At 45.6% G+C, this 26,956-nt stretch overlaps 1 protein-coding gene across 2 annotated transcripts in view; it reads left to right on the forward strand.

Moving 5' to 3' along the window:
• ADCY6 (adenylate cyclase 6) overlaps positions 1-26,956 on the forward strand; it is a 78,793-nt gene that overhangs the window by 17,670 nt on the left and 34,167 nt on the right. For both annotated transcript variants that reach the window (XM_081956079.1, XM_081956080.1), the window contains 7 exons: positions 2,435-2,584; positions 4,601-4,722; positions 4,955-5,066; positions 6,134-6,261; positions 16,875-17,033; positions 18,788-18,929; positions 19,159-19,287. In XM_081956079.1, the coding sequence (XP_081812205.1) occupies positions 2,435-2,584; positions 4,601-4,722; positions 4,955-5,066; positions 6,134-6,261; positions 16,875-17,033; positions 18,788-18,929; positions 19,159-19,287 (942 nt within the window). The remainder of the gene's footprint in view (positions 1-2,434; positions 2,585-4,600; positions 4,723-4,954; positions 5,067-6,133; positions 6,262-16,874; positions 17,034-18,787; positions 18,930-19,158; positions 19,288-26,956) is intronic.

Consider the following 26,956-nt stretch of genomic DNA (forward strand, 5'->3'; position numbering starts at 1 on the left):
AAGTCTGTTTTCTTTCATTTAACCAAGTGCAAGTACCCTTTTAACTGGATTTCTTAACTGGCTTAGGAAATGTTTCATGGAACTTTGTGAATGTTTTGTGCTGGAAGCAGTGTGACTTCTGGACGGCAGCCCCTCTGCCTACATGGTGGCTCTGTGTGAAAGGATTGTAAACAGGCACGGAATAGGCTGCTGTGTTCTCGCTCATGATATTTTTACTCTATCTTGGTGGCTGTAGAACATCAAGGCAAACAGCGGCGCCATTCTGGTGCCCAGTAAGAATTAATGCCAGAGGGAACTGTTAAAACTAGCAAAGCATTTCACTTTCAAGACAGCATTCGAGTGTAATCTTGGCCTCCATTCAGCCCCATCAGTTTCCCTCCCAGGCATGCACCATCAGCAGCTCCAGCTGTGTGCGGCTGGTTTATTGTATGGGGAAACCTTAAGCTGACTGTTGAAAAATGGACTTTTGGCTCCTTTGGCTACCCTGCCTTCCTAGTAATGTACTGCTTGTCAAATATTCAAAGCTCGTTGTTGTTTCTGCTTTCCAGAGCTTACAATAAACTGGCAGGGCAGGGCACAATTATTACAATATTTCAGTAAGGTGAGGCAGGCACACCACAGAATTGTAATGGTATGACTTGTGCCTGGTTGATTTGAACAGACCACCCCGCTGTTACTTGGTTGGTTTTCTCCCTCACTTATCCCCCTTATCAATAGTTGCTGTAACTGCTCACAAAACCCATTAGTAATCTGCCTTTCTTTCATCATGGGACTTGCGTGCAGAAGTCCTGTGTAGACTCCCATTTGGTCAACTGCCAAGCTTAGCCTGGGGATCTGCGCCCTGGCCTGAAAGCAGTGGTGGGATTCAACCAGTGTAACAACCAGTTTGCTGAGCGCGTGTGCAGTTTGTTTTAAAATAGCTCTACAACTTACCTTCTACTGCAGCCCCGGTAAGTACAACAGCTGAGGCATAGCAATCCGCTCTGCCGCTCCTGGGCTTCAAACAAAAGAAATATAGGACAGACTAGCACAGGGGCGGGTGGGCGTGGTCAACTGGTCGCTGGAACTACCAGTTCACACGAACAGGTCCGAACCAGCTGAATCCCACCTCTGCCTGAGAGTTTATGTTGCTTTGGGACAATAAGCTTATGGCCTAAATTGGTTTATTCCCTTCAAGTCTCTTTTTGTTGTCATGTAGTGTGTTATGTGTGCAAGGACAATTTTTCTTTGTGGTATTTAGAAAATGGTAGACTGTTGAGTTAATTGGACTATCATTTAAGGGATGAGCAAATGACCGCTTAGATGTTACACAGATGCACTGTTCCTACATCACTCTGACCTGGCGGATGAGCCTCGAAGGCAGGGAGCGGATGCCTTTAGAATATGTGTGAACGTGTAAACACATAAGTAGCTATTCTAAACAATGAGTGCATCTCGCCCAGCATTGTTTATTCTACTGCATCCAATTTTGGTCACCACACTATTAAGAAATGTTGAGACTCTAGAAAAAGTGCAGAGAAGAGCAACCAGGATGATTAGGGGACTGGAGGCTAAAACATACGATGAACGGTTGCAGGAACTGGGCATGGCTAGTCTAGTGAAGAGAAGGACCAGGGGAGACATGATAGCACTGTTCCAATATTTGAGGGGCTGCCACAGAGAGGAGGGAGTCAAGCTATTTTCCAAAGCACCTGAAGGCCAGACAAGGAATGATGGATGGAAACTGACCAAGGAGAGATTCAACCTGGAAATAAAGATAAATTTTCTGACAGTAAGAACAATCATTCAATGGAACAGAAGTTACCTTCAGAAGTTGTGGGAGTTTCATCATTTGAGACTTTCAAGAAGAGATTGGACTGCCATTCATCAGAAATGATGTAGGGTCTCCTGCTTGAGTGGGGGGTTGGACTAGATGACCTATAAGGCCACTTCCAACTCTGTTAATCTGCTAATCTGTTTATTGGTAATAGTCTTCTTGGATTTTGAGGAGGAACGAGTCTTCCATATTATTGGAAGGGACATGAAGGTAGGGACTTCTGCAAATGAAGGGCATGCCTTAAATATAATTGGGGATCCTTCCCCACAGAAACATACTCATCTCCCTAGGAAGGCTATTCTATATGTCACTTCCCATCCTCTCCCCCTAAAAGTGTTTGGATCTTCCTGACACCCACTCTTCCCAGCAGAATCTTTCGTATCTTGGGCATCAACAGAGGAGCAGGGAGAGAAGTACAAAACCCCAATTGTGTTCTGGGAGGCCTTCTTCGCACAAAGCTTTTAATTCATTCTTTAGGCTGGGGTGTCAGGGAGGATGGCTCTCTCCGAAGACAATGGGAACGTGAAAACCAAGCTAGAAACTGGGGGGGTGTGTGTCATAAAATACTTGGTTTTTCCTCTTGTGCCCAGTTTGTATGGGTCTTTCCCTTGCTTGCAGCTTGTTGCAAATGGTTTGATCTTCCTCTGTACCAACATCATTGGTATCTGCACCCACTATCCAGCTGAAGTGTCACAGCGCCAGGCCTTCCGGGAAACACGTGGCTACATCCAGGCTCGACTGCACTTACAACGTGAAAACCGTCAGCAGGTAGGGAGCTGATCAGAGTTGGGGGTGGGCACGATGGGACTGCTGTGGGGAATGGGGAGAGAGTTTGGAAAGCACAGCATGCACTATATCTTGAGTTCCTGCATGTTTTTGGTTAATATTGAGATGATTTTGTGGCTCATGGATGGGATGCCCCAATTTTGAGACCCTTTAACGGGGCCTAAATATCCTTTATAGCAGGGGTCTCCAACCGCCCGGGCCATGGCCCAATACTGGGCCACAGCCTGCTTGAAACCAGCCTGCCCGAGTGTTGGGCAAGCGTGCATGCATGTGAAGCTCCACTTGTGCAAGCGGTAAGCCCTTGCGCTTGGGTGCAAAACTCCACCTATGTAAGTGTGGAGGACGCTCATGCCCAAACTCCATTGGAGCTTCATATGCGAGCATCCTCCACCCGCGCAAGTGGAGCTTTGTGCGCGAGCACAAGTGTCCTCCACTCACATGTGAATCTCCATTTGCAGGAGTGCGCACGCACACCACTGTCATAAATGGAGCTATGAGTGTGTCCGTGTACCTCCTACTCACAAGCCCCCTATGCCCTCCCCTGCTCCAAGCTGCCAAGGTGGAAAGGTTGGGGACCGCTGCTTTAGTACAAATTACAATTAGAGTCTTTCTCACATTTATACTGCATCCATTCTATGAATTCAAGGTCATGAAAAGTTTCTGGGTGTTATTTTTTTGTAAAATATACAAAGTACACTCAGAGCAGATAGAACTTTTCTTCCATTCCCTCCGTTATTTTTGTTTAAACTAAGTGAGGAAGGTTCCTACTAAGTTTTTGATCATACAACTTTTGCTTGCTTTTTATAAAGGCGTCAATGTATCATTCAATATTGCACTTTTTTTTTAATCAAGAGAATCCTGTTCCTAGAAACAAACATGTGTAGGTAGATCAGTTCACTTTAATGTTTTTCTGGACTCTTAGAGTTTGCAAACTATTTATTATATCCTCAGAGTTTTTCTCCTGCAACTTCACCTTGGTAGATGGAAAATTAGGTGACATTTACATCATATACTATAATTTGCACTCCTTGCATTTGTCTGCTTTGTATTTAAAGTCAGACGTGTTCATGTGTGCTGAACATCTTCCTATATTGTAGGCTTGTAAATTAATTGCATTGGCTTCCTGAGATCAATGACACTTAATTATTTTGGAGTTTATTTCATCATTCACCTCTGCACTAGATTTCAGGATCTTTAATTCTTGAAAGAATGCATAAAAAACCAATTATTTTGTTCTCTGTATCTATGATCCACAAATCCAGTTTAACTGTGCCAGTACATTTTCTTCTAGAGAGTTTCTGTGGAAGTGAATACCTCATTGCTGTTATTTAGCGCTAACATTGGTCTCTTCCAGTGAACCTCATGACTATTAGCTAGGCATAAGGGTATTATACCAGTGATGGTGAATCTATTGCACGCATGCCGGAAGTGGCACACAGAGCCATCTCTCCAGGCACGCCAGCCGTCACCCGTTGCTCTTCAGGTTCCGGGAGCGCGTGCGTGCGGGAAACGCTGGAAGCGGGAAGAGCAACTCCCTGGTGCGCATCTGCGCACCGGGAAACTGAGTTTCTGGTGTTCCTGCATGTGCGCTGGGGAGCTGCTCTTCCGGTTCCCAGTGCTCCACTACACGCACATGCTCCCGTTTCAGCACTCGGTGCCGAAAAGGTTTGCCAACACTGCTTTATGCACCTACTCGAGCATTATCTTTAACACAGATTCCCCTTTTCCCCGTATGGTAATAAATTGCCATCTTGGGCCTTCTTCCTTTCTGCTACGTTTCAGCCTGTCTGCCAGTTAAATGATTATGAGGTGGGGACAGGTAGCAGGGCAACTCAACTCTGTAATGCCTTGCAGGCCAAAAAAAAAAAAAGTTTGAAATAATACAACATTGGTACAGGGGTGGGTTTGTATGTTGTGATCTGGGTCTTTGGTTTATTCCAGCAAAATTATTGCTGTAATGAAGACCATAATGGACCTTTCTTTCTGGACCCCTGACAGGAACGACTTCTGCTCTCAGTGCTGCCCCAACATGTTGCCATGGAAATGAAGGAGGACATCAACACCAAGAAGGAAGACATGATGTTCCACAAGATCTATATCCAGAAACATGACAACGTCAGGTAATATATGCTTTGGATAGATGTGTCTGTGACTTTGAGTGGCAGTGAAAACTAACTTCATTCCTTTAGAAATTTGGAGATCATAGCATAATTTCTTGGCAGATGAGGGTCAGCGGAGTGGGAGATGTTGGCGGAATTGTCTCATGAATATATGCAAAAAGGAGCCCAATGGCTTTTGGCTGTTTGTGGGTTTCTGTTCTAATATCTGTTTCTGCTTTTCTCTCCCCTACAGCATCCTCTTTGCTGACATTGAGGGCTTCACCAGCTTGGCATCCCAGTGCACGGCACAAGAACTGGTCATGACGCTGAATGAACTGTTTGCTCGTTTTGATAAGCTGGCTGCGGTAAGGGAGGAACAGGCTAGGCCAACAGAAGAGATGATTTCCTGAACTTAGTGCTTTTAGATAGTTTGGACAGTAAACCTTATAAAACTCAGTGAGCAAGCCCTGTGTTCAGTGAGCAAGGACACCAGGATGCTGACCTCTGCGGAAAGGAGCATTGTGTGGATGGCTGCATCTCAAAAGTCAATACGAATTGCATATTTTTTTCTATGACCACCTCTGTCACAAAATCCCCCTTGGATTTTCTTGCCTTGCCAAGAACAGGTAGTCCTCGACTTACGGCCACAATTGATCCAAAACTTCCAATGCTCAGCAAGGCAGTTGTTAAGTGAGTTGTGCCCCATTTTGCAACCCTTTTTGACACAGTTGTTAAGTGAATCACTGCACTTGTTAATCAAATCTGGCTTGCCTCATTGACTTTGCTTGTCGGAAGCCAGCTGGAAAGGTTGCAAAAGGTGATCATATGACCCTGGGGCAGTTCAACTGTCATAAACACTTTCCAGTTTCCAAGTGCCCAAATTTTTATCGTGTGATCATAAGGAGGCCGCAATGGTCATAAATGTGAAAAACCGTCATAAGTTACTTTTTTCAGTGCCATTGTAATTTTGAACAGCCACTAAATGAATGGTTGTAAATTGAGGAATACCTGTAACTTCTAATTCTCCCTAGGGTTGTTGGTCTGTCTGTCTTTTTTGTGCTAATTTCTGTTGCCTTCCCTGTAGTATGTATCTCTTCCAAACTTCCTTTGTACCTACTTTGGATGCAATACCAGTTCTGGGCCATAACGTTGATGTATAAACTTCATTAGAGTTTGAAGTTACAGGAATCCCTCTCCTCTCCTCTCCTCCCTTCCCCTCCCCTCCCTTGTTGGGAACAAGTACTGGACAAAAACTTATGTATTTGCAATAAACTACACGTTCTCAGACTATGTTTGAAATAACAGTTGTTAGCTAGCTAATGTGATTGATCTGTGCATGGCAAGGAGCATTGAACTCGGGTGAGATGACTCCAGGGTTACAGTTAGCATTGATGGTTTTTCTGAATCTCCCTCCTTTTCTTTTCTTTTTTAGGAAAATCATTGCCTTCGCATCAAGATCCTTGGGGATTGCTACTATTGTGTCTCAGGATTGCCAGAGGCACGGGCTGATCATGCCCATTGCTGCGTGGAGATGGGTGTTGACATGATTGAGGCAATTTCGTGAGTGCACGAGAGATGCTTGCTAGTGTTGGGAAGGGTGGACATAGTAATTGGTGAACTTCCATGATTTATAGAGTTACCATTTTCCAGAATGGTAGTTGTATTAGCCTGCTGTTAGCCTGCTATTAGCCTGAAGCAAAATAGCAGAGAGCTTTGTTGGTACCTTAGAGTCTGTTTAGTTTTTGTAAAGGTAAAGGATCCCCTTGCACATGTGTGCTAGTCATTCCTGACTCTAGGGGGTGGTGCTCATCTCCGTTTCAAAGCCGAAGACTTTGAAGCCGGTGCTGTCTGAAGATGTCTCCGTGGTCATGTGACCGGCATGATTAAACGCCAAAGACGCACGGAATGCTGTTACCTTCCCACCAAAGGTGGTTCCTATTTTTCTACTTGCATTTTTTACACGCTTTCGAACTGTTAGGTTGCCAGAAGCTGGGACGAGTAATGGGAGCTCACTCCCTTATGTGGCTCTAGGGATTCAAACTGCCAAACTGCCGACCTTTCTGATCGACAAGCTCAGTGTCTTAGCCACTGAGCCACTGCTTTCCTTTAGCTAGTTAGGTAAGTTTTTGTAAGGTAAAGGTATAAAGGATCTGGTGCCTCAAAACAAAGACTAGTTAGCTCCACAGCCATTCGTGGCTAACCACATGTTTCTGGGAAAGACAGCAGTGTGCTATAGGACACATCCACCATACCATTCCCACTCAATGGGTATTCAGAGGAGTACCTGGAGTTACTAAAGTAGCCATTGACAGCTTCACTCCCCACTTCATCAGATGCTGTGGAATATTGTCCTCCGTTGGCAGGTGGTTCTATGCTCACCTGCAGTGCAAAAGGAATGAGTAGTGGGATCATATGGCATATGTGTTATAAGGTAATTGGATTAAATTACTATCTACAAAAAAAAATCGCACTATTGCGGTATTGTAATTGTCACAGCACACTGTTTTAAATCCACGGCAGCCAGCTCCTCTACATTGATACACAGGTAGTCATCATTTAACAACCATTCTTTCAGCGGCTGTTACAAGCTACAACGGTGCTGAACAAAAGATGCAGATGTTCCAGCCATCCTAGAACCTCTGCAGTCATGTAATTATTATCTAGACATTTGGGGATGTGGTGGCTCAGTGGCTCAGATCAACTGAGCTTGTCGATCAGAAAGGTCGGCAGTTTGGCGGTTCGAATCCCTAGCGCCGCGTAACGGAGTGAGCTCCTGTTACTTGTCCCAGCTTCTGCCAACCTAGCTGTTCGAAAGCATGTAAACAATGCAAGTAGAAAAATAGGGACCACTTTTGGTGGGAAAGTAACAGTGTTCTGTGCACCTTCGGCGTTTAGTCATGCCAGCCACATGACCACGGAGACGTCTTCGGACAGCGCTGGCTCTTCGGCTTTGAAACGGAGATGAGCACCGCCCCCTAGAGTCAAGGGGAACCTTTACCTTTAGCACTTAACAATAGCTGCAGCTTCCCATGGTCACCTGATGGCTATTTGCAACTTTCCCTCCAGCTTCCCACAAGCAAAGTCAATGGGAAAGCTAGCAGGAAAGGTTACATGTCTTTCTGGTACACTGCTTGCACCCTCCTCTGCAGCAGTCACACTGGGCCCCATTGTGCCACGACTTGCGGGCCATCTGGTATCAGCCAGCGCCGTCATGCTTGTGTCATACCTTATGAACCACTCATACATCCTTCCCCGCCCACAAGCAACCACCGCTGGTCTCATCACACTCTCACTTTGCCTTGTGCCACGCCTTACCTACCTGCTGACCTGTTTCCAAGCTGGCTGGGGACTCGCTTGACAATCCACTTAACAACAGACACTGCCATCACTAAGCAATACAGTCATGAGATATCACACTTTACAGTCACATTGCTTAGCAATGGAAATTCCAGTCCCAATTATCCTTGTTTAACTGAGGACTACCTGTACATCTTCTTCAACTTATTCAAAGCACCCCTGCATCGGATTAATTGATTCTTGTCTTTGGAAGCTTAATAATATGACCTGTTCCTTTTTGAGTTGCTGTGGCCTCTTTATTGTGGCTGCTGCTCGAGATGATGATGCAGTTGGTCCATTTGAGACATGACAGTAAAAACTGGAGGCAGGCCATTTTTCTTGTGCAGAAGGCAGGGAGTGGGGCCTGGGCCAGGCCTCCTCCTCTCCTTGCTTGGACACATAAATACTGTACAAATGGAAATTTGTTATCTTCAGAGACCTCTGGGGACAGGAGGACCTTTGACCTCACTCCTTCTAGTGATTTTAATCAAGATTGTTGCTTCCTAGCTACTACTAGCAGTTGGGAACAGTATTCTTGAATCTCCTTCTGCTAACTGATAACTCCTCAGTGAGGAAAATGGTCTGAAAGCTATCTGTGCACAGGAGCATGAGTAGGATGAGATCAGGAAAAAAATCACTTCCTCTTTTTAGTGAATTACCCCTTGTTGTTTATTTCAGACTTAAACGCTGCTTAATCTTCATCAGTTTTGTTTGAAAGAAACCTAATTAACTCATGACAGGGGGTAATTAATGTAACATTAAAATGAAAACCCTTGGTTCCCTTTTTGTAGTAAAAAAAAAAAGAGAGAGAGAGGATGGGACGTGGAAGCCTAAGGTTCTCTTCGTGGATTATGTCTATCATTATAAAACCCAACTTAGCCTACTTTTAAAATCAGCTTATCCTGTCTACAATATGCTAATCATAATTATCTTTCTTGTATCTAAATTTGACCTGCAATGTACAGTATGTGATTCAAGGAACCTAAAACCACCCCGGCGTCTCCTTCTCATGGGACCAGAAAATATCTTCCATAATGCAGAAAATCACATTCTTTCGTTTTCCATCATTTTTATACATTTCCCAAAACTTACTCCCAAAACTCCTTTATCTATGGATGAGCAAAGAGCATGCAAAGGGCCCCTGGACTCTTCTCTTATATTTATTTTGAACTGGCTTTGGTAGTTTTGGGTATTAAACTTGTGCGATTTGTCCAAAGAAAGCAAAAATATCAATCTCGTTAACCATGATTCACTGGACAACGCACAATAGATTGCATTGATACAACATAAGCAGCTGAAACAAAACACAACATCATCCTATGGCCATGATGACAAACCTATGGCACACCTGTCGCCCCAGTTTAGCTCCATCGCGCATGTGTGCGCGCCTCCTACTAGCCAGCTGATTTTCAGGTCTCTTGCTGTGCATGCACCGGGGGGGGCACCCCCTGCGGCCTGTTTTTGGTCCCAGGAGACTGCAGGGAGACCTGCTAGGCCAAAAACGGGGCGCAGGTGGGCGGGGTGCACAGGGTCTGTGTGTTACACACGCTGTCGTACGTATGCATGCACTCACACTTTCGGCATGCAACTAGAAAAAGGTTAGCCATCGCTGTGCTATGGCCTAGAAAGGTACTGACCCAGCTGCTAAGTCCAATACTTTACAGAAATTTCTGCTTTCTCCCCGTAGTTTTTATTATTGCTTCAGCTCGGGGTAGGATAGGAAAAGATGCTGTCTCCATGTGAGTCACCAAATGTCCTATTGAGAACGTCTCTGTTCCCTATCCATTCTCCCTCCTCCAACTGCTGAAGTTTTACTGGGCAATGTCAATGCTTTTTCAAAATTATCTTTGTAAGCCACATGGCCTAGAAGCTTCCTTTCTATAAAAATATGAAAACCAAGGTCTTTTCAGGATATGGGTTTTTCTTTTTCTTTTTTTGGTTTCTCCAGCAAATGCCTTATCAAGACTTGCATTTGCATGGTGAAACTTGGAGAAGAACAACACTCTTGCTTTTGTCGGGTTAGCTACTGTATTCACCTGAAGGACAGGCATTATCATGTGGAGGGGGACGAAACCAGGGGTGGCTTGGTGGGCGTGGCAGGGGAAGGATACTGTAAATACCCCATTCCCTCCCAATCAGCTGGGACTCAGGAGGCAAAGAATAGATGGGGGCAGGGCCAGTCAGAGGTGGTATTTACTGGTTCTCCAAAGCACACAAAATTTCCACTACCGGTTTTCCAGAACTGCTGAATACCAGCTCTGGACGAAACCCAAGGGGATGACAGCACTAAGGCTGGAGTTCCCTTAAGCAACCAAGATTGGGTCCATAGGCTTTTGGAGGTAAGCAGATGCATGCTATTCAATGCTTCTAGCATTGACTGGCAGTACTTTGCCATAACACAGGGGTGTCCAAACTTGGGAACTTTAAGACTTGTGGACTTCAACTCCCAGAATTCCCCAGCCAGCCATGGGAGTTGAAGTCCACAAGTCTTAAAGTTCCCACGTTTGGACACCCCTGTGTTATGGCAAAGTACTGCCAGTCAATGCTGGGAGTTGAAGTCCACAAGTCTTAAAGTTCCCAAGTTTGGACACCCCTGCCATAACATTTCAATTCACAATTGACTGTGTTCCTACATAAACGTTTCACTTGAACCATGAATGTTTCGCTTGAACTCAGCCCTTAAAATTTATAAACCAAAATTTACAACTTAACATGACATGTGACCCTTGCCAGTTGTGTATGTTCAGCAAACAGTGATAAAACCCAACACAGTTCTTAGTAAATGAGTGAGGCTGGCCAGTGTGTTTGTGTGCTGTACAGGTAGTCCTCGACTTACAGCAGTTCATTTAGAGACCATTTAAAGATACAACGGCACTGAAAAACGTGACTTATGACCATTTTTCACACTTAACGACCGTTGCAGCAGCCCCATGGTCCCAGGATCAAAATTCAGAGGTTTGGCAACTGATTCATATTTATGACGGTTGCAATATCTCGGGGGTCATATGATCATCTTTTGTGACCTTCTGACAAGCCGAGTCAATGGGGAAGCTGGATTTTTTTTATTATTTTTATTATTCACATTTATAGACCGCCCCCTCTCCCGGAAAGGACTCGGGGCGGTGTACAGTCACTAAAATGCATTATAAAATACATACACAAAACAGTTAAATAATTAAATACGTAGGTGAAGGAGGTTATAAGACTGTAATAGAATAATAAATATAGTACATTAAAAGCTTATTAAAACCCCAAACCCAATTAAAATGAATAAATCCCCGGGAGGTGAAACTAAGAAAGTGCCAGGCCAGCTGATTGAAATAGGTGAGTCTTTAACTTTTGCCGGAAGGAACGGAGGTCGGTGGTAGTTCGAATGTCTGGGGGGAGGTCATTCCAGAGGGTTGGGCCCATCACAGAGAAGGATCTACTCCTAGGTGTCGCCCGCTGGCATTGCCTAGCAGACGGCACCAGGAGGAGCCCCTCCCTGTGTGAGCGGATAGGTCGCAGGGACGTGTGTGGTAGGATGCGATCCTGCAGATAACTAGGTCCTCTGCCATGGAGCGCTTTAAAGATGGTGATCAATACCTTGAAACGCACCCGAAAGGCCACAGGTAGCCAGTGCAGCTCGCGCAGGAGAGGTGTTACGTGGGAGTAACGTGTACTTCCCATAATAACCCGCGCGGCTGCGTTCTGAACTAGCTGCAGTCTCCGGATGCGTCCCAAGGGAAGCCCCATGTAGAGGGCATTGCAGTAGTCCAGGCGAGACGTCACCAGCGCATGAGTGACCGTGCGCAGGGCACTCCGGTCCAGTAGGGGGCGCAATTGGCGCACCAGGCGAACCTGGTGGAATGCCCCCCTTGCCACGGCTGCCACATGGTCCTCCATTGACAGCCGGGCATCAAGGAGGACACCCAAATTGCGCGCCCGCTCCACAGGGGACAATTGTTCGCCCCCTATGGCCAGCGATGGAGTCAGCTGGCTGAACCGAGGTGCCGGTAACCACAGCCACTCGGTCTTGGAGGGGTTGAGTTTGAGTCTGTTGTCCCCCATCCAGACCCCGACGGCTTCCAAACACCGGGACATCACTTCGACAGCCTCGTTGGGGTGGTTTGGGGTTGAAATATACAGCTGAGTATCATCAGCGTAGAGATGGTACTCAACCCCAAAACCACGGATGATCTCACCCAGCGGCTTCACATATGCGTTGAACAGGAGAGGCGAGAGGACCGACCCCTGTGGCACCCCACAAGTGAGTGGCCTCAGGGACGACCTCTGTCCCCCTGTCAACACACATTGCTTCCGGTCGGAGAGGTAGGAGCTGAACCACCGCAAAACGGTGCCTCCGACTCCCATCCCCTCCAACCGGCGCAATAGGATACCATGGTCGATGGTATCAAAAGCCGCCGAGAGGTCTAATAGGACCAGGATAGAGGAGCAACCCCTATCTCTGGCCCTCCAGAGATCATCGACCAACGCGACCAAGGCTGTCTCAGTGCTGTGCCCGGGTCGGAAGCCGGACTGGCGTGGGTCTAGATAGTCGGATTCGTCTAGGTGTCGCGGGAACTGCTGCGCCACCACATTCTCGACAACCTTCGCCAAGAAGGGGAGGTTGGAGACTGGACGATAGTTAGCTAGCTCCATTGGGTCGAGCGAAGGCCTCTTGAGCAAGGGTCTCACCACCGCCTCTTTCAAGGCGGTTGGTAAGTATCCCTCACCCAGTGAGGCGCTCACCAGGCCCAGGAGCCAGCCTCGTGTCACCTCCCAGGCTGCCAGTACCAGCCAGGAGGGGCACGGGTCCGTTAAAAAAGTGGTGGGTCGCAGCCGTCCACGCAACCTGTCTAAATCCTCGGGGGCAACAGAGTCAAACTCCTCCCAGAATGGTCTCTCAAGACTCGCTGTTGGCGGCTCGTCTGGTCCACTGACGGAGGTCCACCCGCTCCGGATCTGATCGATTTTGTCCTGAAGATATTCCCCAAACTCCTCTGCTCTCCCTGTAAGGGTGTCTCCCGCGCCCTCTGCGATAAAAGGGAGCGAGTCACCCTAAACAGGGCGGCAGGGCGGTTATCCGCGGACGCAATAAGAGCAGCACAATGTCTACGTTTGGCCGCTCTTATTGCCACCAGGTAAGTCCGCAAATAGGCTCTTACCTGTGTTCGGTCAGATTCGGAGCGTGAGGACCTCCACCTGCTCTCTAGACGTCTCCTGTGGCGCTTCATCAGCCTAAGCTCCTCAGTAAACCAAGGAGCCCGGGTGGGTCGATGCCGCAGGAGAGGTCGCAAAGGCGCAACCCGGTCCAAGGCCCCAGTCGTCGCCCTATTCCAGGCAGTCACTAGGTCCTCGGAGCGGGAGCGGGACAAGGCTACAGGAATTGGCCCAAGCTCCGTCTGGAATCTATCAGATTCCATCAGGTGCCTGGGGCGGTACCAGTTTATAGAGTCTGGTTCCGCCTCCTCGCGGTGGGAGATAGCGCCAGGGAAGTCCAGCCGGAGGGATGAGTGGTCTGACCATGACAGGGGCGTGATGACTAAATCCCCTATTCCCAGATCACTCGTCCACTGTTCAGATACAAAAATGAGGTCCAGTGTGTGGCCCCCTTCGTGAGTGGGGCCCTGCACTAATTGGGTCAGGTCCATGGCCGTCATGGAAGCCATGAACTCCCGAGCCACCTCGGAAGCCGCTCCCATTGACGGCAAGTTGAAGTCCCCCATGACCAAAAGTCTGGGAGTCTCAACTGCCGTCGCTGAGATTAGCTCGAGGAGCTCGGGCAGGGCTGCTGATGCATAGCGAGGAGCCAAGTATACAATCAGCAAGCCCCACTGCCTCCCTGGGCCCCAGTTCACACCAAGGGACTCACACCCGGGTATCTGAGGGACAGTGAACTCCCTCGGCTCTAAACATTCCCGCATAACCACCGCCACCCCTCCACCCTTACCCAGGGCCCGAGGCCGATGGAATGCACGGAAACCCGGTGGGCACATTTCCACGAGGGGTAAACCACCCTCGTGGCCCAACCAGGTCTCCGTTATCCCTGCAAGGTCTAGCTCCCCCTCTGAGATCAACTCATTAATGAGGGGGGCCTTGTTGGTGGCAGACCTTGCGTTGCAAAGCATCAGCCGCAGGCCCTGGCTCTGTAGGACCTGTCCACCTAGACTGCAGGGGTTGGTACAAGCGACCGGGCGTAACCAACAGCCACGGTCTCCCAACCGACCTTGGGATCTTATCCTGTCCTCGCATCCCCTCCTCCCCGCGACCGTTGCAATAGGACAACCCTCTGCTTTAGTGACCTTTATATTCCCCCCCTCCACCGCATCCCCGTCCTTCCTGGACTCACCTGTCTGTCCGGCTCTGGCCCTCCTCCCGGTCTGATTAACCCTCCCCCCCACCCTGGGACCCCCTAAAAAAGATAAAAAACAATTTACTAAAAATCCCCTTAGCTTCCGGTTCCTGCACCTCTCGGGGTCCACGAACCCGTCATCAAGGCGGGCCCTTGAAAGAGCCAAGGGCCATGCCTGCGAGAGAGGGGCCTCCCGCAGGCGGAGCAGGTCTAACCTCGAGTAGATTGTTAAAACCCAGTGGGGTAAGGGTGCTGGTAATAAAAAGTTGGTAAACGGGGGTAGAGTCTCAATAGGAAGTAGGAGGATTCACTTAACAATCCTGTTATTAATTTAACAACTGCAGTGATTCACTTAACAAATGTGTCAAGATAGCTCGTAAAACAGGGGTGTCCAAACTTGGCAATTTTAAGACTTGTGGACTTCAACTCCCAGAATTCCCCAGCCAGCAGAGCTGGCTGGGGAATTCTGGGAGTTGAAGTCCACAAGTCTTAAAAATTGCCAAGTTTGGACACCCCTGTCGTAAAATGTCGTACGTCGAGGACTACCTGTTTTGCATATTTCATATTTATAATAGCAACATTTAAAACTCCGTTCTGGTTTACTATGTTTTCGAGGAAAACGAGAAATAATAAAAACATATGTAAAATAGTTACTTAATTCCAAAATTAATAAAAGGGAAATTAATAAAATTAATAACAACCTTATAGGTTCCCTGTATACTATAGTTATTAATACTTTTTCCTGTTCCTGTAGTTCTTTTCTCCCAACTTGTGAATCCTGTTTTCTTTCTTATTATCTACTAATCCTGTCTTTCCTGAAATAATTCCACGGTTTTGAAACCAGGACATCATGTTATACATGATTTCCTCCATTTTGGAACAAACTTGGAAGTAGTTTGAAGCAGGGTCTACTTACTCGTATTTTTCGGAGTATAAGACACACTGGAGTATAAGACACACTGGAGTATAAGATTTTGAAGAGGCAATTTTTTTTAAAAAAAGTTTTTGCACTCTGCAGACCTCCCAAAAACGGCTCATTTTTTGTCAAAAAAAAGGGCATGCATAAGAGGCTTATAGAGTGCTTCTGGGGACTGGGGGGGGGCAAAAACAAGCAAAAAACAGCCAGTTATTCACTCATTTTAGCTCTCTCCAACTCCCAGGAGCACTCTGGAAGCTTCCTAAAGGCTATGTGCGGCCATTTTTGCAAAGGGAGCGGGGTTTCGGGAGGCAAACAAAATGCTGTATTCAGTGTATAAGACGCACCCAGATTTTTACCCTCTTTTTTGAGGGAAAAAGGTGCGTCTTATACTCTGAAAAATATGGTACCTAAGCTTGTATTAAGCAGGAATTCTTTATAGTGTATCTGCTGTAAAGAGAGGCTGTGTCAGGTTCTGTGAAATGCATTCTCCCATTAGATACAGGCAGCCCAAGCATTCTTCTCACTACAGGGTGAGTTCCGATCTCTTAATGTCCTGTATGGATTCCCAGATTCTCTGCTGTATCTGAATCATGTCTCTAAGGCCGCAGCATTTTCCTAGCCAAGCAGCAAATTTCATTTCCAGTCCCTTCACATTTTATTTCTTTTTCCAAGGGGTTAGTCACCGAACATAGTCAACTGCCTTGTGGATAATCATCAAGGTAATAAAAGCAATAGCTGAGTTTTTTTTTTAATGGACCGGCAAATTCATGTCCAGAGGCCTTGCGGATTTCCAAACATTTTCCTCTGAAATATTTACCTTTAGCTTTTGTATAGCCAATTGCATGATAGATTATCTTTAAAATTAACATCAACAACAGCAGCATAGAAATGAGCAAAATCTTCTCAAAGCAACTCATTTTGTCCAAACATTCATCTGTAAGACTGTGTGGTGACTTGGAAAAATAGTCCTCCACTTTTGTGGCAAGCTATTATGCATATGATAACAGCAGTACATAGTGCATTCATGTCTCTGTTTCTCTGTCTCTGTCTCTGTCTGTCTCTCTCTCTCTCTCACACACACACACACACACAAACACACACGGAAAGGGAGAGGGAGGGAGAAAACACAAATAAATACATCGAACCAATCATACCTCGTAGGATATCGGGATATTGTTTTGTGTCATATTGATTTGTATATTTTGAACTTCCTTTCCTGGCCCACTATTCTAGATTGATATGACCATCTTGTCCAATCTTAGGCATTTTTTTTTCACAGCACCCTAATCCTTAATCCTATTGAATTATATTTCTGGTTCCAGATTGCATATTTTGATTCTTTGTGTTCCAGCAGCAACCATTTCAAACTGCTTGCTCAGTTCCTGCAGCCGTTTTAGGGTGGAGATCTGTTGTTTTCTCCTTGCTAAAGTAGTAGTACAGACTTATTAGCTCACCTCTCCCTACCGAGAGGAGTGATTCTTTCTCCTTTGTTTGAGTGATTCTTGTCTAAGATGTCTTTCTGCCAGAATTTGTGTGCAAATAGAGAGACCTGCTCTGACATTCACCCCATCCTCTTTCTCCTAGGCTGGTGCGGGAAGTGACGGGTGTCAACGTCAACATGCGTGTTGGGATTCACAGCGGTCGTGTGCACTGTGGAGTGCTGGGGCTGCGCAAATGGCAATTTGATGTCTGGTCTAATGATGTCACCTTGGCCAATCACATGGAAGCTGGTGGCAAAGCAGGGTGAGTTGAGTCCTTCAGCGTTTGAGCGAAACAACTGTGAATGCTAATAGAAAGTACCATAGTTCCATTGAAACAGGAGATGCTGAATCTTTTCCTCTAAAGGCCCATGTTCATTGAAGAAAATTGGTTTGGAAATGGGAAAGTCATGCTAGTATTGGGTGTGACCCCATTTTTTCCCTATTTTTCCTTTTTGTCTTTGTTCTGACCTAGGCTTCCTTAAAAAGCATGAAGCAGAGTCTTGGTCCTGGCAAAACCTCTTTTATTTACACGATTGTGAATTATTTTCATTCACGGTCAGCAAGGCTTGGCAAACAGTCTTTCAGAGGAATATTTATCAATACGAACCTTATCTCGCTTGGAGAACTGCCAGATAACTGGTTTCCAAATGCAGGGCAAGGGAACACTTGGCACAGAGTGTCTTATAATCACAAACAGAACTTCCACTTTTGAAATGACTGAAGGAACAAATTGTTTCCTGCAAAAGCCCACTCCCTGTTTGCTCCTCTTTTGTTTCCTATGGGAGGGCCAATCACCTCCAAGGTGTGGCTTTACTCCCAAGTGGACCCTGCTTTCTTAGTTGTTCTTGTCTTCTGGCAGTTCTGTGCATGCGCACACTGGGAACAGGCTCCAGCTGTTCCTCTGCCTCACTGCTGTCTAGCTCCCTCTCTGCCTCTGACGCAGAGCCCTCATCTGAGCTTTACCCGGCCCCGAGGACTGACCCATGTTCCTCCCCAACCTCCTCACTGTCCGATTCTACTGCCAGCTCTGCTGGCCGCCGGTGGGCCACAACAGTCTTACCACTTATTCTTTACCTTTTACATACATAGATTTAAAATCACTCTATTCCATTCCTTGCCTATTACCTAAACATGTGGAGTTAATCTATCTGTTGGAGAAGAGTAGGAAAAAAACCTTGAAAGATGCATTGGGCTCCAACCTCATACTGCACCGAGGCTTCTGGGACAATGCCAGGTCTTCACAGCTTTTCAGAAAGCCAGGAGGGTAGGGGCTTGCTGGATCTCAGGGAGAAGGTGCTTCCCTAGGGCAGGGACCCACTACCAAGATGGTTCTCTGTTTCAGTCCTATAAGGAAGGAATAGACCTGGAGTGTGCCCACTCAGTCAGACCTTGTGAAGGAGCATATTGGAGACACATTCTTATCAGTGGAAAATGGGCCCAGCACATACATTGATTGCAAAAGAGATGGCACTTGGATGTTTGGGACAGTTAAGCTAGATAGACAGACAACTGGCTTGGCTACTCCACAGGATTGCTAACATGGGAATAAAAAAGCACAACGCTGTTATATGAGTGGGATTAAAATTCTCATGTGGAAATGCCTTACATTTCTCCATGTGACTTACTGATCCAAATGGAGTAATGTATTATCTCCACTGGTTCTCCTTACTGCACAGTTCCTTATGAGCATTTTACCATATTTTCATACGAGTTCATTGGGCTTCCCTCCAAATTTTCTTCAGCAAGATTTCTGACTTTCTGCCGTCTTCCCTACAGTGTTTTACCTGCATTGCTGCAGCTAACTGCCTCTTATATTACTTATCCTTATTTTTATTGGTCAATCCTGCTCTTTTACTCACAGCTGCCAAGGAAGGGCCATATTCCTTCCTTGTGGAGAGAGTAGCTTCTTCCACTCTTAAGCGAGATTATACAAAGTCTAATGAGGGGGTATCCCTGAGAGTGGGAGCAGTGGGTTCCAGCACTTGTCTTGGTTGAATGACAACATTTCTGTGATAGGCGGATCCACATTACCCAGGCAACTCTGCAGTACCTGAATGAGGACTATGAAGTAGAGCCAGGACACGGGGGTGAGCGCAATGCTTACCTGAAGGAGCATAACATTGAGACCTTCTTCATTGTGGGTTGCAGCCAGAAACGGGTAAGTCCTGGGAGTTGGGCGGAGGGACATGACTAAAATTTTCTTGGGGGCAGGAAGTGGGAACCGATCACCGTAATCCAGGAGACGAATATTCTGGTCCCTGGAGCTGAAATAACAGAGGCTATGGAACAAGACATTCCTACTCTAGGGAGTAATGTCTTAAAACACCTGCTTCCATTTGTTGTTCTTTCTGGTTTGTACCTCCATATTCCTCACTTTCTGCCAATAGAAAGAAGAGAAAGCAATATTAGCCAAGCTGCAGCGAGCCCAGGCAAATTCCACCGAAGGGCTGGTGCCCCGTTGGGTCCCCGAGCGCTCGTTTCCACGGAACAAGGACTCTAAGGCGTTACGACAGATGGTAAGTCTCGGGTTTGCTTGAGACTATACCTGGGAAAAGAGGTAGGATGGCATAACGTATTATTGGATCCTGCTTTGTTCTTTCATTCCTGCTAAAATGATGTAGAGCAGGGGTGTCAAACTGGATTTCTTTAAGGACCAGATCATTATAGTTCTCCTCTGCAGGCCGGGGGTGGGGCTAGTGGGGAGGAGACGGGACGGATGCCTCCTGCAGCAGTTTACCAGCCAAAACGGAGCATGCATCTCATTTTTGGCCTCTCTGGCCTCCAGCAGTCTGCTGTGCAAAAAGGTCTCCACACGGCCTGTTTTTGGCCAGCAGAGTGCTGCTGGAGGCTGAAAATGGGACGCATGGGGGCTGCATGTGGCCTGTTTTGGCTGGCAGAGGCACCATGGGCTGGTCCTTTGATATTTCCAGGTTGGCCCTGTGGGCCGGATTTAAGCACCCCGTGGGCCCACGGGCCTTGAGTTTGACAGCCATTCTGTAGAGCATCTCTTTCCTGGCATTGAGCTAAAAGGAGGATAATCCCAAATTTGAGGTAAGCAGAAGGAATAGATGAAAAAAGGCAGGAAAAAAAATCCTAGGCAGTGCTTTATGCCTGACTTGTCAACATTGTGTTGTCCACTCAAGCTGAAAGCAGCTGCTGAAGATGTCTTCCCCACAACTACCCCCAGTCTATTAAACTTCTTTTCGTGATACACATATATATTAGTATGCACATATGACTAATAAGTGTTAGAAGTCATGTTCCCAAAAATAGAAGGGTCAAAATAAACACATTTATATTTCTATTAACTGGCTTAAATTCTATTAACTAAAATTAATTGCCTGTGAAATAAGTATCTTTTGGAAACACCTCTCTGGGTAGCTCATCCAGGTAAATAATACAACTGTCTATGGAGATTCTCAGTCATGCAGGTCATGGTTGTCCCAAAGGTGCTTTTTTCAAGGGGAACTGGACTTCCTGGTTTTTTTTTGAAGACGTTTCGCTTCTCACCCAAGAAGCTTCTTCAGAGCTGGAGAAGCGAAACGTCTTCAAAGAAAAAACAAGGCCCAGTTACTTTTTGGGAAAAAAGCACCTTTGGGACAATACAACTGTCATTTCTCTCACACAAATAAGGTGAAATTATAGTTGTCTGAAACAGTATAGGGTTTCCTGCCTAGGCAGGGGGTTGGACTAGAAGACCTCCAAGGTCCCTTCCAACTCTACTATTGTATTATGAAATGAAAGTGTAAATGGATGGAGAAGGAAAGAACTTAGAGATACGTCCTCCTTATGCATAAAAAGGGGTTAAACACACCAGGCAATCAGCCCTTCCCCAAAACAAGCTGATAATTACCAGATTAATATTAAAAGGGATCGATGCATTTACTCTGCTTAGAAATGGAAGAGTCTTCCCTACCCATAGATTCACAGGTAATTATTTGAAGAAATACTTGATTGTCCTATTGATAAATACAGCAGAGATGTGCCATTTGAGATGCAAAGGACAGATATTTTGGATCTGGCACAGGTTCTCTTGCTGTACCTTTGGGTGAAGGTCCCCATATTAGATTTGAACCACCCCTTGTGAAAATCTGCACGCCTCTAAATAGGGCATCCTTCCAACCCAGGATAGAAGTTCTGCAAAGCGTTTTCCTCATAAGCTCTGAACCCCAAAGCCTAGTTCACATATGACAGTAAGCAGGGGTGGGATTCAAACATTTTAGCAACCAGTTCTCAGCCTGATTGCTGGGTGGGCGTGGCCATGGTGAGTGTGGCTTACTCGCCCTCCTTCACCATGGCGGGGGGGGGGATTCTCGCCCTCCTCAGGCTCTGGAGGCTTTCCTTGAGCCTTTGGGAAGGCGAAAATGGCCTTTCCCAGGCTTCGGAGGCTCTCCGGAGGCTCTCCGGAGGCTGGAAATGGGGCTGTTTCCGGACTTCCGGAACTTCCGGGAGGCCCATTTTTCACCCTCCCAGAGCCTCCGTGCGGGCCCTGCACTTAACTGGCATCCAAATTGGGCCGCATGGAGACTCCTGGGGAGGGGAGGGGCCAGTTAGCCCTTGCAACAACCAGTTCGGCGAACCAGATGTAAAATTAGCATCCGATTCGCCCGAACCGGTCCAAACTGGCTGAATCCCATCCCTGATACTAAGCAAACTTGTAATATGGTTTGTTCAAATCTCCAGCAAGAGTTGACTTTCTTTTTCTTGCAACCTGGCTAAGGAGAATGGAATGTCAGGAAAGGAAGTGTCATGGAGGGAATGGTTCTCTCCATGTATGTATGGGCTGTTTTAGTCTTTTCTCATGGATAGATTATCCCTTAGGAAATAAAATCATCCGCGTAAAGAAAGGTTGCTTACCTCTTCATTAAAGTAAAAGATATCTGTCGAGAGTAAAGCTATACTCTTGGAAAAACAATGCTCCAGGAATTTGTTTTGCTGCATGTGCCAGTGCGACAGTTGACATTATCTACAGTTCGTAGAGTTTGTAGTCCTCAACTTATGAACACAATTAAGCCCAAAATTTCTGTTGTTAAGGGAGACGTTAAGTGAGTTTTGCCCCCTTTTACCATGCTTGCCACATTGTTAAGTGAACCACTGCAGTTGATAAGTTAGTAAGTTGGTTGTTGAGTGAATATGCTTCCTCAGTGACTTTGCTTGTCAGAAGGTCACAAAAGGGGGTCACGTGACCCTGGGACACAGCAACGGTCATAATTATTAACCAGTTGCCAAGCATCTGAATTTTGATCACATGATCATGGGGATGCTGAAACTGTCGTAAGTGTGAAAAACGGTCATAAGTCACTTTTTTCAGTGGCGTATCTTTGAAAGGTCACTAAATGAACTGTTGCAAGTCTAGGACTACCTGTGCTACCCTTTGAATAGGTAGTATAGTGAAGTGTTCTTTCTTCATCTTGACACTCATTATGCAGCAAAGGAGAATGCTAGGAGAAAAGATATTGGCTTCAGAATCTATAGACTCAAAACCTAGAAGTTGTTTGCCGCCTAGAATGGTGCTTAAAGTACATGAATACTCTCTTGGGTTGAAAAAACTGGCCTTGAAATGCAGGGCTGAGGGAATAGGATGTGGGAAATGGTTTAAGGCCGTAACAATAAAACTACAGTAGTAGAATATAGTAGGATAATTGTCAATAAAACTATACCTATAACATGTCAGAGCTAGAGTTTATATGGTCTCTGTGAAAGATAGACTGTTGACCTGAGGAAAAAAGTAACCTTATCACCCTCATTATATCATCTATTTGCTTGATACTCAGCAGTAGAATCTTCACTTCTGTGCCCACACCCATAGCTATCTGCCCCAGTTGGAAGCTTTGGGGAAAATCTGCTTAATGCTTCTCATAAATGGATGGCCTGAAGAGTGGACAATATGGAGATGTACTTCTGTCCCATTCTCCATGCATTTCTAGGGAGTCTCTAATCCACCTCTGTCTCCTGAAATGTTTTGGAGGCTATTCATTCACCCACTAGAAGCTTTGTTTCTAGCTTTTTTTTTTAACTCTTGTGCTGATTTTTAAAGTTATTTATTTTAATTGATAAGTGCTTGAATATACTTAAGCTTCCTTAAGATTGATTGGAACTTACAAAGCTTACGATGAGATTTATGATCAGAATATTTATTATAAATATTCATAGACTAGGTTTCTACATTTCACTCAACATAATGTGGGCATTGTATAATGTGATGCTTTTTATAAATGATCATTAATGCTTAGAGCAGGAGTGTCAAACTCAATTTCATTTGAGGGCTGCGTTAGGGTTTTGTTTGACCTTTGGAGGCCAGGGTGGGCATGGCTAGCTCAACCATCATGGTGGTAGCCCGAGTACTCTGCCAGCGAAAACGGGCTCCCAAGCTCTGCTTTCAGTTGTGACAGCTTCCTGCAACCCTCTGCAACTGAAAACAGAGCTCGGACTCCCGAACTCCATTTTCCACTGGCAAAGGCACCACGGACCGGTCCTTTGTTGTTCCTAGGGTGGCCCTGTGGGCCAGATCAAAGCACCCTGTAGACCGGATCTGGGTCCCGGGTCTTGAGTGTGACATCCCTGACTTAGAGGAATAAAGGAACCATTGCTGCTTATTGAACAAATATGGTTCAAATTGAGACAAGATTCTCACAAGTGTTTAAAACAGCATGAAGATTTAAAGAAGTGTCCTGTTTTAATATTAGAGGATATAATTTGCCATTTATTCACAAACCGTGCTTGACAATCATGGCTTAATATAATACACAATCTCAGTTAATATCTAAATACATTATGAATGTTATCTGAATACGGGAGAGAGGAGTCAGTTGAAATAAAATGCTGGTTTGTGTATTTGAACATCTTTTTTTTTTTAAGTAATTTTAGGGAAAGACGAGGCATAAATAATTGTTAATATATAGCTAAATTATGGCATTTGCTACCATAAAGTACAGTGATAGTCACTGAGTTAAATAGATTGAAAGGGGGGGGGGGGTGAGATGAATTTATGAAGATAAGGCTATCAGTGTCCAGTACTTTGACTGCATTTTACGTCCAATATTGAGACACAGCATTGTTCTGAAATACTGTTATTGCTGGGGGAAGGGGAAGTTTCTCACCTGTTTTGTTCTACATACAGTATGTGTTGGCTTCTAAGAGGCTGTTGGTCAGTTACTGTAAGAACACAGTATTGCAGTAGCAACGGTCTGTTTCGACTCTTCTACGGCTCTTAAATGAATGCTCCATCTTTGTAAGAAATCAGCCAATCAGAGCTTAGCACTGTCGTTTGGTATAGTTACTACTTATTAAATGGTGGGCGAAGGATGAGGCTGGACACAGCTGAGGTAAATCTAACGATTTATTGCAACAAGCAGTAACACAGCAATACAGGAGAGAAGCACGCGTTCCCCTTCTTGACAGCTATTTATACGGAGCTGTCAAGCAGGGAAACCAATAAGAGGAAGGGAACAGCCCGCTCTTCAGCCAAGCCTCGTCTTAGCCAATCAGACGCGGCTTGGCTGTTGCTAGCTGACAGCCAGGGAATCCCCGGTCGTAAGTCGGGGAATACAACACTACTGTTCCTGGTATGAGGAGCTCTTGAGATGTTTGGCAGCTGGGAGAGTGTTCCAAGTCTGATTCCTCTCCGAATGGGTTTGCTTTGGCCATGGGGGTAGCAGCAGAGGTAATATTCAGCCGGTTCTCTCCAGTTTGGGCAAACCGGTAGCGGCGGCTGTGGGAGGCTCTGCCCACCCTTCCCGATGTAATGCGTGAGTATTGCACATGCACAGAAGATGGTACGCATGTGCAGAGAAGGCACATACGAGTGTGCTCAAGTTTGCGAACCGGTAGGGAAGGTAAGTGAATCCCACTGCTGGGTAGCAGCTATTTAAAAGTGAAAGATTCTCTGAGATGCAATTTCAAATGAAATTTTGGTTGTAAGTAGAGGTCTCTCTAATAAATGAGGCAAGCTTATTAGCAAGGGAAGATACTGTGCGTTTTATGCTTGAATTATTTGGAGCAATTTCTCTTGGGTGAAGGAATGAGGATTGTGGGTTTTACACACACACACGCACACATTACCCTGCACTATACACCCATGAGCCTTCCTAGTGGTGCGGAGGAATCCTGATCCTGAGGTTTTTTTCCTGGTTTCTTCCTCACCCTCCACTCCCTCCCATCTCAATCCCCTTGCCGGCCTTGACCGATCCTTCGTGGGCTGTCTTATTTTCTGCTGGGAAATAACTTTTTTGCCCTCCGTGTGTGTGTGGGTTTTGTTTTGTTTTTTACTCCCACAGGAGTTGCAATTCTCTTGTGGCCATCTTTTAACCAAAGAACTATATAAGGATTAACATGCAGTGCACTGAGCTTGTTGTTTAATGTACAAAATCATGCCAAGAAAATGGAATGGTCTGTTCAACTCCAAGCCAAGAGTGAAAGCTCTATCCCATGCAGTGTTGTATACCTCTTTTATTTGCAGGAAGTTGTCTAACATGGGAAAAGAATTGAGGTCTCACTCTGCTTCCATCTATGCTGCAGCTTTCCACTGCACATAGGAAGCAGAACTACAGAGGAATTTGAAACAAGGAACCTTCTGTTTCTATTACCCTTAACAACCCACTGCTTCAACTTTCCCTTCCTTCACATCCAGCTGCTGTTAGCCTTCCTTACGGGGTATGGAATCTAGTTCCTCTGAGCATTTTCTTCTTCCTTCCTGCCGTCACTTCCTTTAGCTTCTCTGCTTTTCTCTGTTCTTTGCTTCTTTTTGCTGTAGAAAAATATGGATTAAGGGAAAATAAACACACACACACACACATACATACACAGTGTAAGAGGGAGCAGCATGTGAAAATATAAGACCCCCACTGGAACGGAGGTGGCAGGAATATTTTGAAATGGTCAGGATTGTAACAACACTTTGAAAAATCGAAATTCCCCATTCGTGTTCAATAGAGATAGTCCTCGGCTTATGACCACAATTGAACCCAATGTTTTTGTTGCTATGCGAGACATTTGTTAAGTGAATTTTGCCCCATTTTATTACATGCCTTGCCCCAGTTGTTAAGTGAATCTGGCTTCCCCATTGACTTTGCTTGAAAGAAGGTTATATAGAAGGTGATCACATGATTCCAGGACTCTGCAGCTGTCATAAATATGAATCAGTTGCTAAGCGGCCGAATTGTGATCACATGGCCTCCAGGACACTACCACGGTCGTTAAGTGTGAGAAGCACTCATAAGTCACTTTTTTCAATACCGTTGTAGCTTTGAACAGTCACTAAATGAACTGTTGAGGTGAACTAAATGAACTGCTAAGTCGAGGACTATCTGTATGTTGTTTTGTGCAGAATCTAGAGCAGTGTTTCTCAATCTTGGCAACTTGAAGATGTCTGGACTTCAACTCCCAGAATTCCCCAGCCAGCATTCGCAGAATTCCCCAGCCAGAATTCTGGGAGTTGAAGTCCAGACATCTTCAAGTTGCCAAGATTGAGAAACACTGATCTAGAGAATCCAAGTTTTATTTCATCAGCTGAAATGACGGGAGGGGGGAGGGATTTGATAACAGATATGAAATCTATAAGTTTAAGTATCAGTTCATCTCTTGTTTTTCAACTAATTGCCGGACTCCTGTTGAAACTTGCTTGCTCCTGCATTCAAAAATATTTTTTTTGATTAGTTCTTTTTAATGAATCAAAATAGGTGCCGCTTCTTTCTCAGAGCCCTATTCCTTTCCTTAGAAAAGGGAAAGCCTAAATGAACAGTGTTATTCTCTCCCCCCCCCCTTCTCCTGCATTAATTTCAAATCATCAGGGATTTAAACAGATTGCCTGGCTTCAAACATTTTGCTGAGCCAGGATGTGGTTGTTTGGTTTTGACTTAGCATGTTGTATGAGCCTAGCCATTCTGGTATATAAACATGCTTTGGGTATTACTAAAACTACCCAATTGTGCAGAGCGAACTATGTTTTAGCATAAGCGAGTCCAGTCAATATAACCTCTGTATGGAGTCTGGCTCCTTGAAATATTTTTTCTTTTTTGTCATGTGATTTGCTTCTTCTTATCATGAATTTGTTCAAGGCTTTCATTTGGCAGCTTCCTCACTTCATTGCCAAGGTGCAAATTAAATCTGCTATCCAAATAAAACAAGCTAGTTTTTATCATTATGATCACCCTCACCTACCACATTTGGGGGCAATTTGCTGCCCAT

Source organism: Natrix helvetica (genome assembly GCF_964273705.1).
Source record: "Natrix helvetica genome assembly, chromosome: 1".
Taxonomy (NCBI): Eukaryota; Metazoa; Chordata; class Lepidosauria; order Squamata; family Natricidae; genus Natrix; species Natrix helvetica.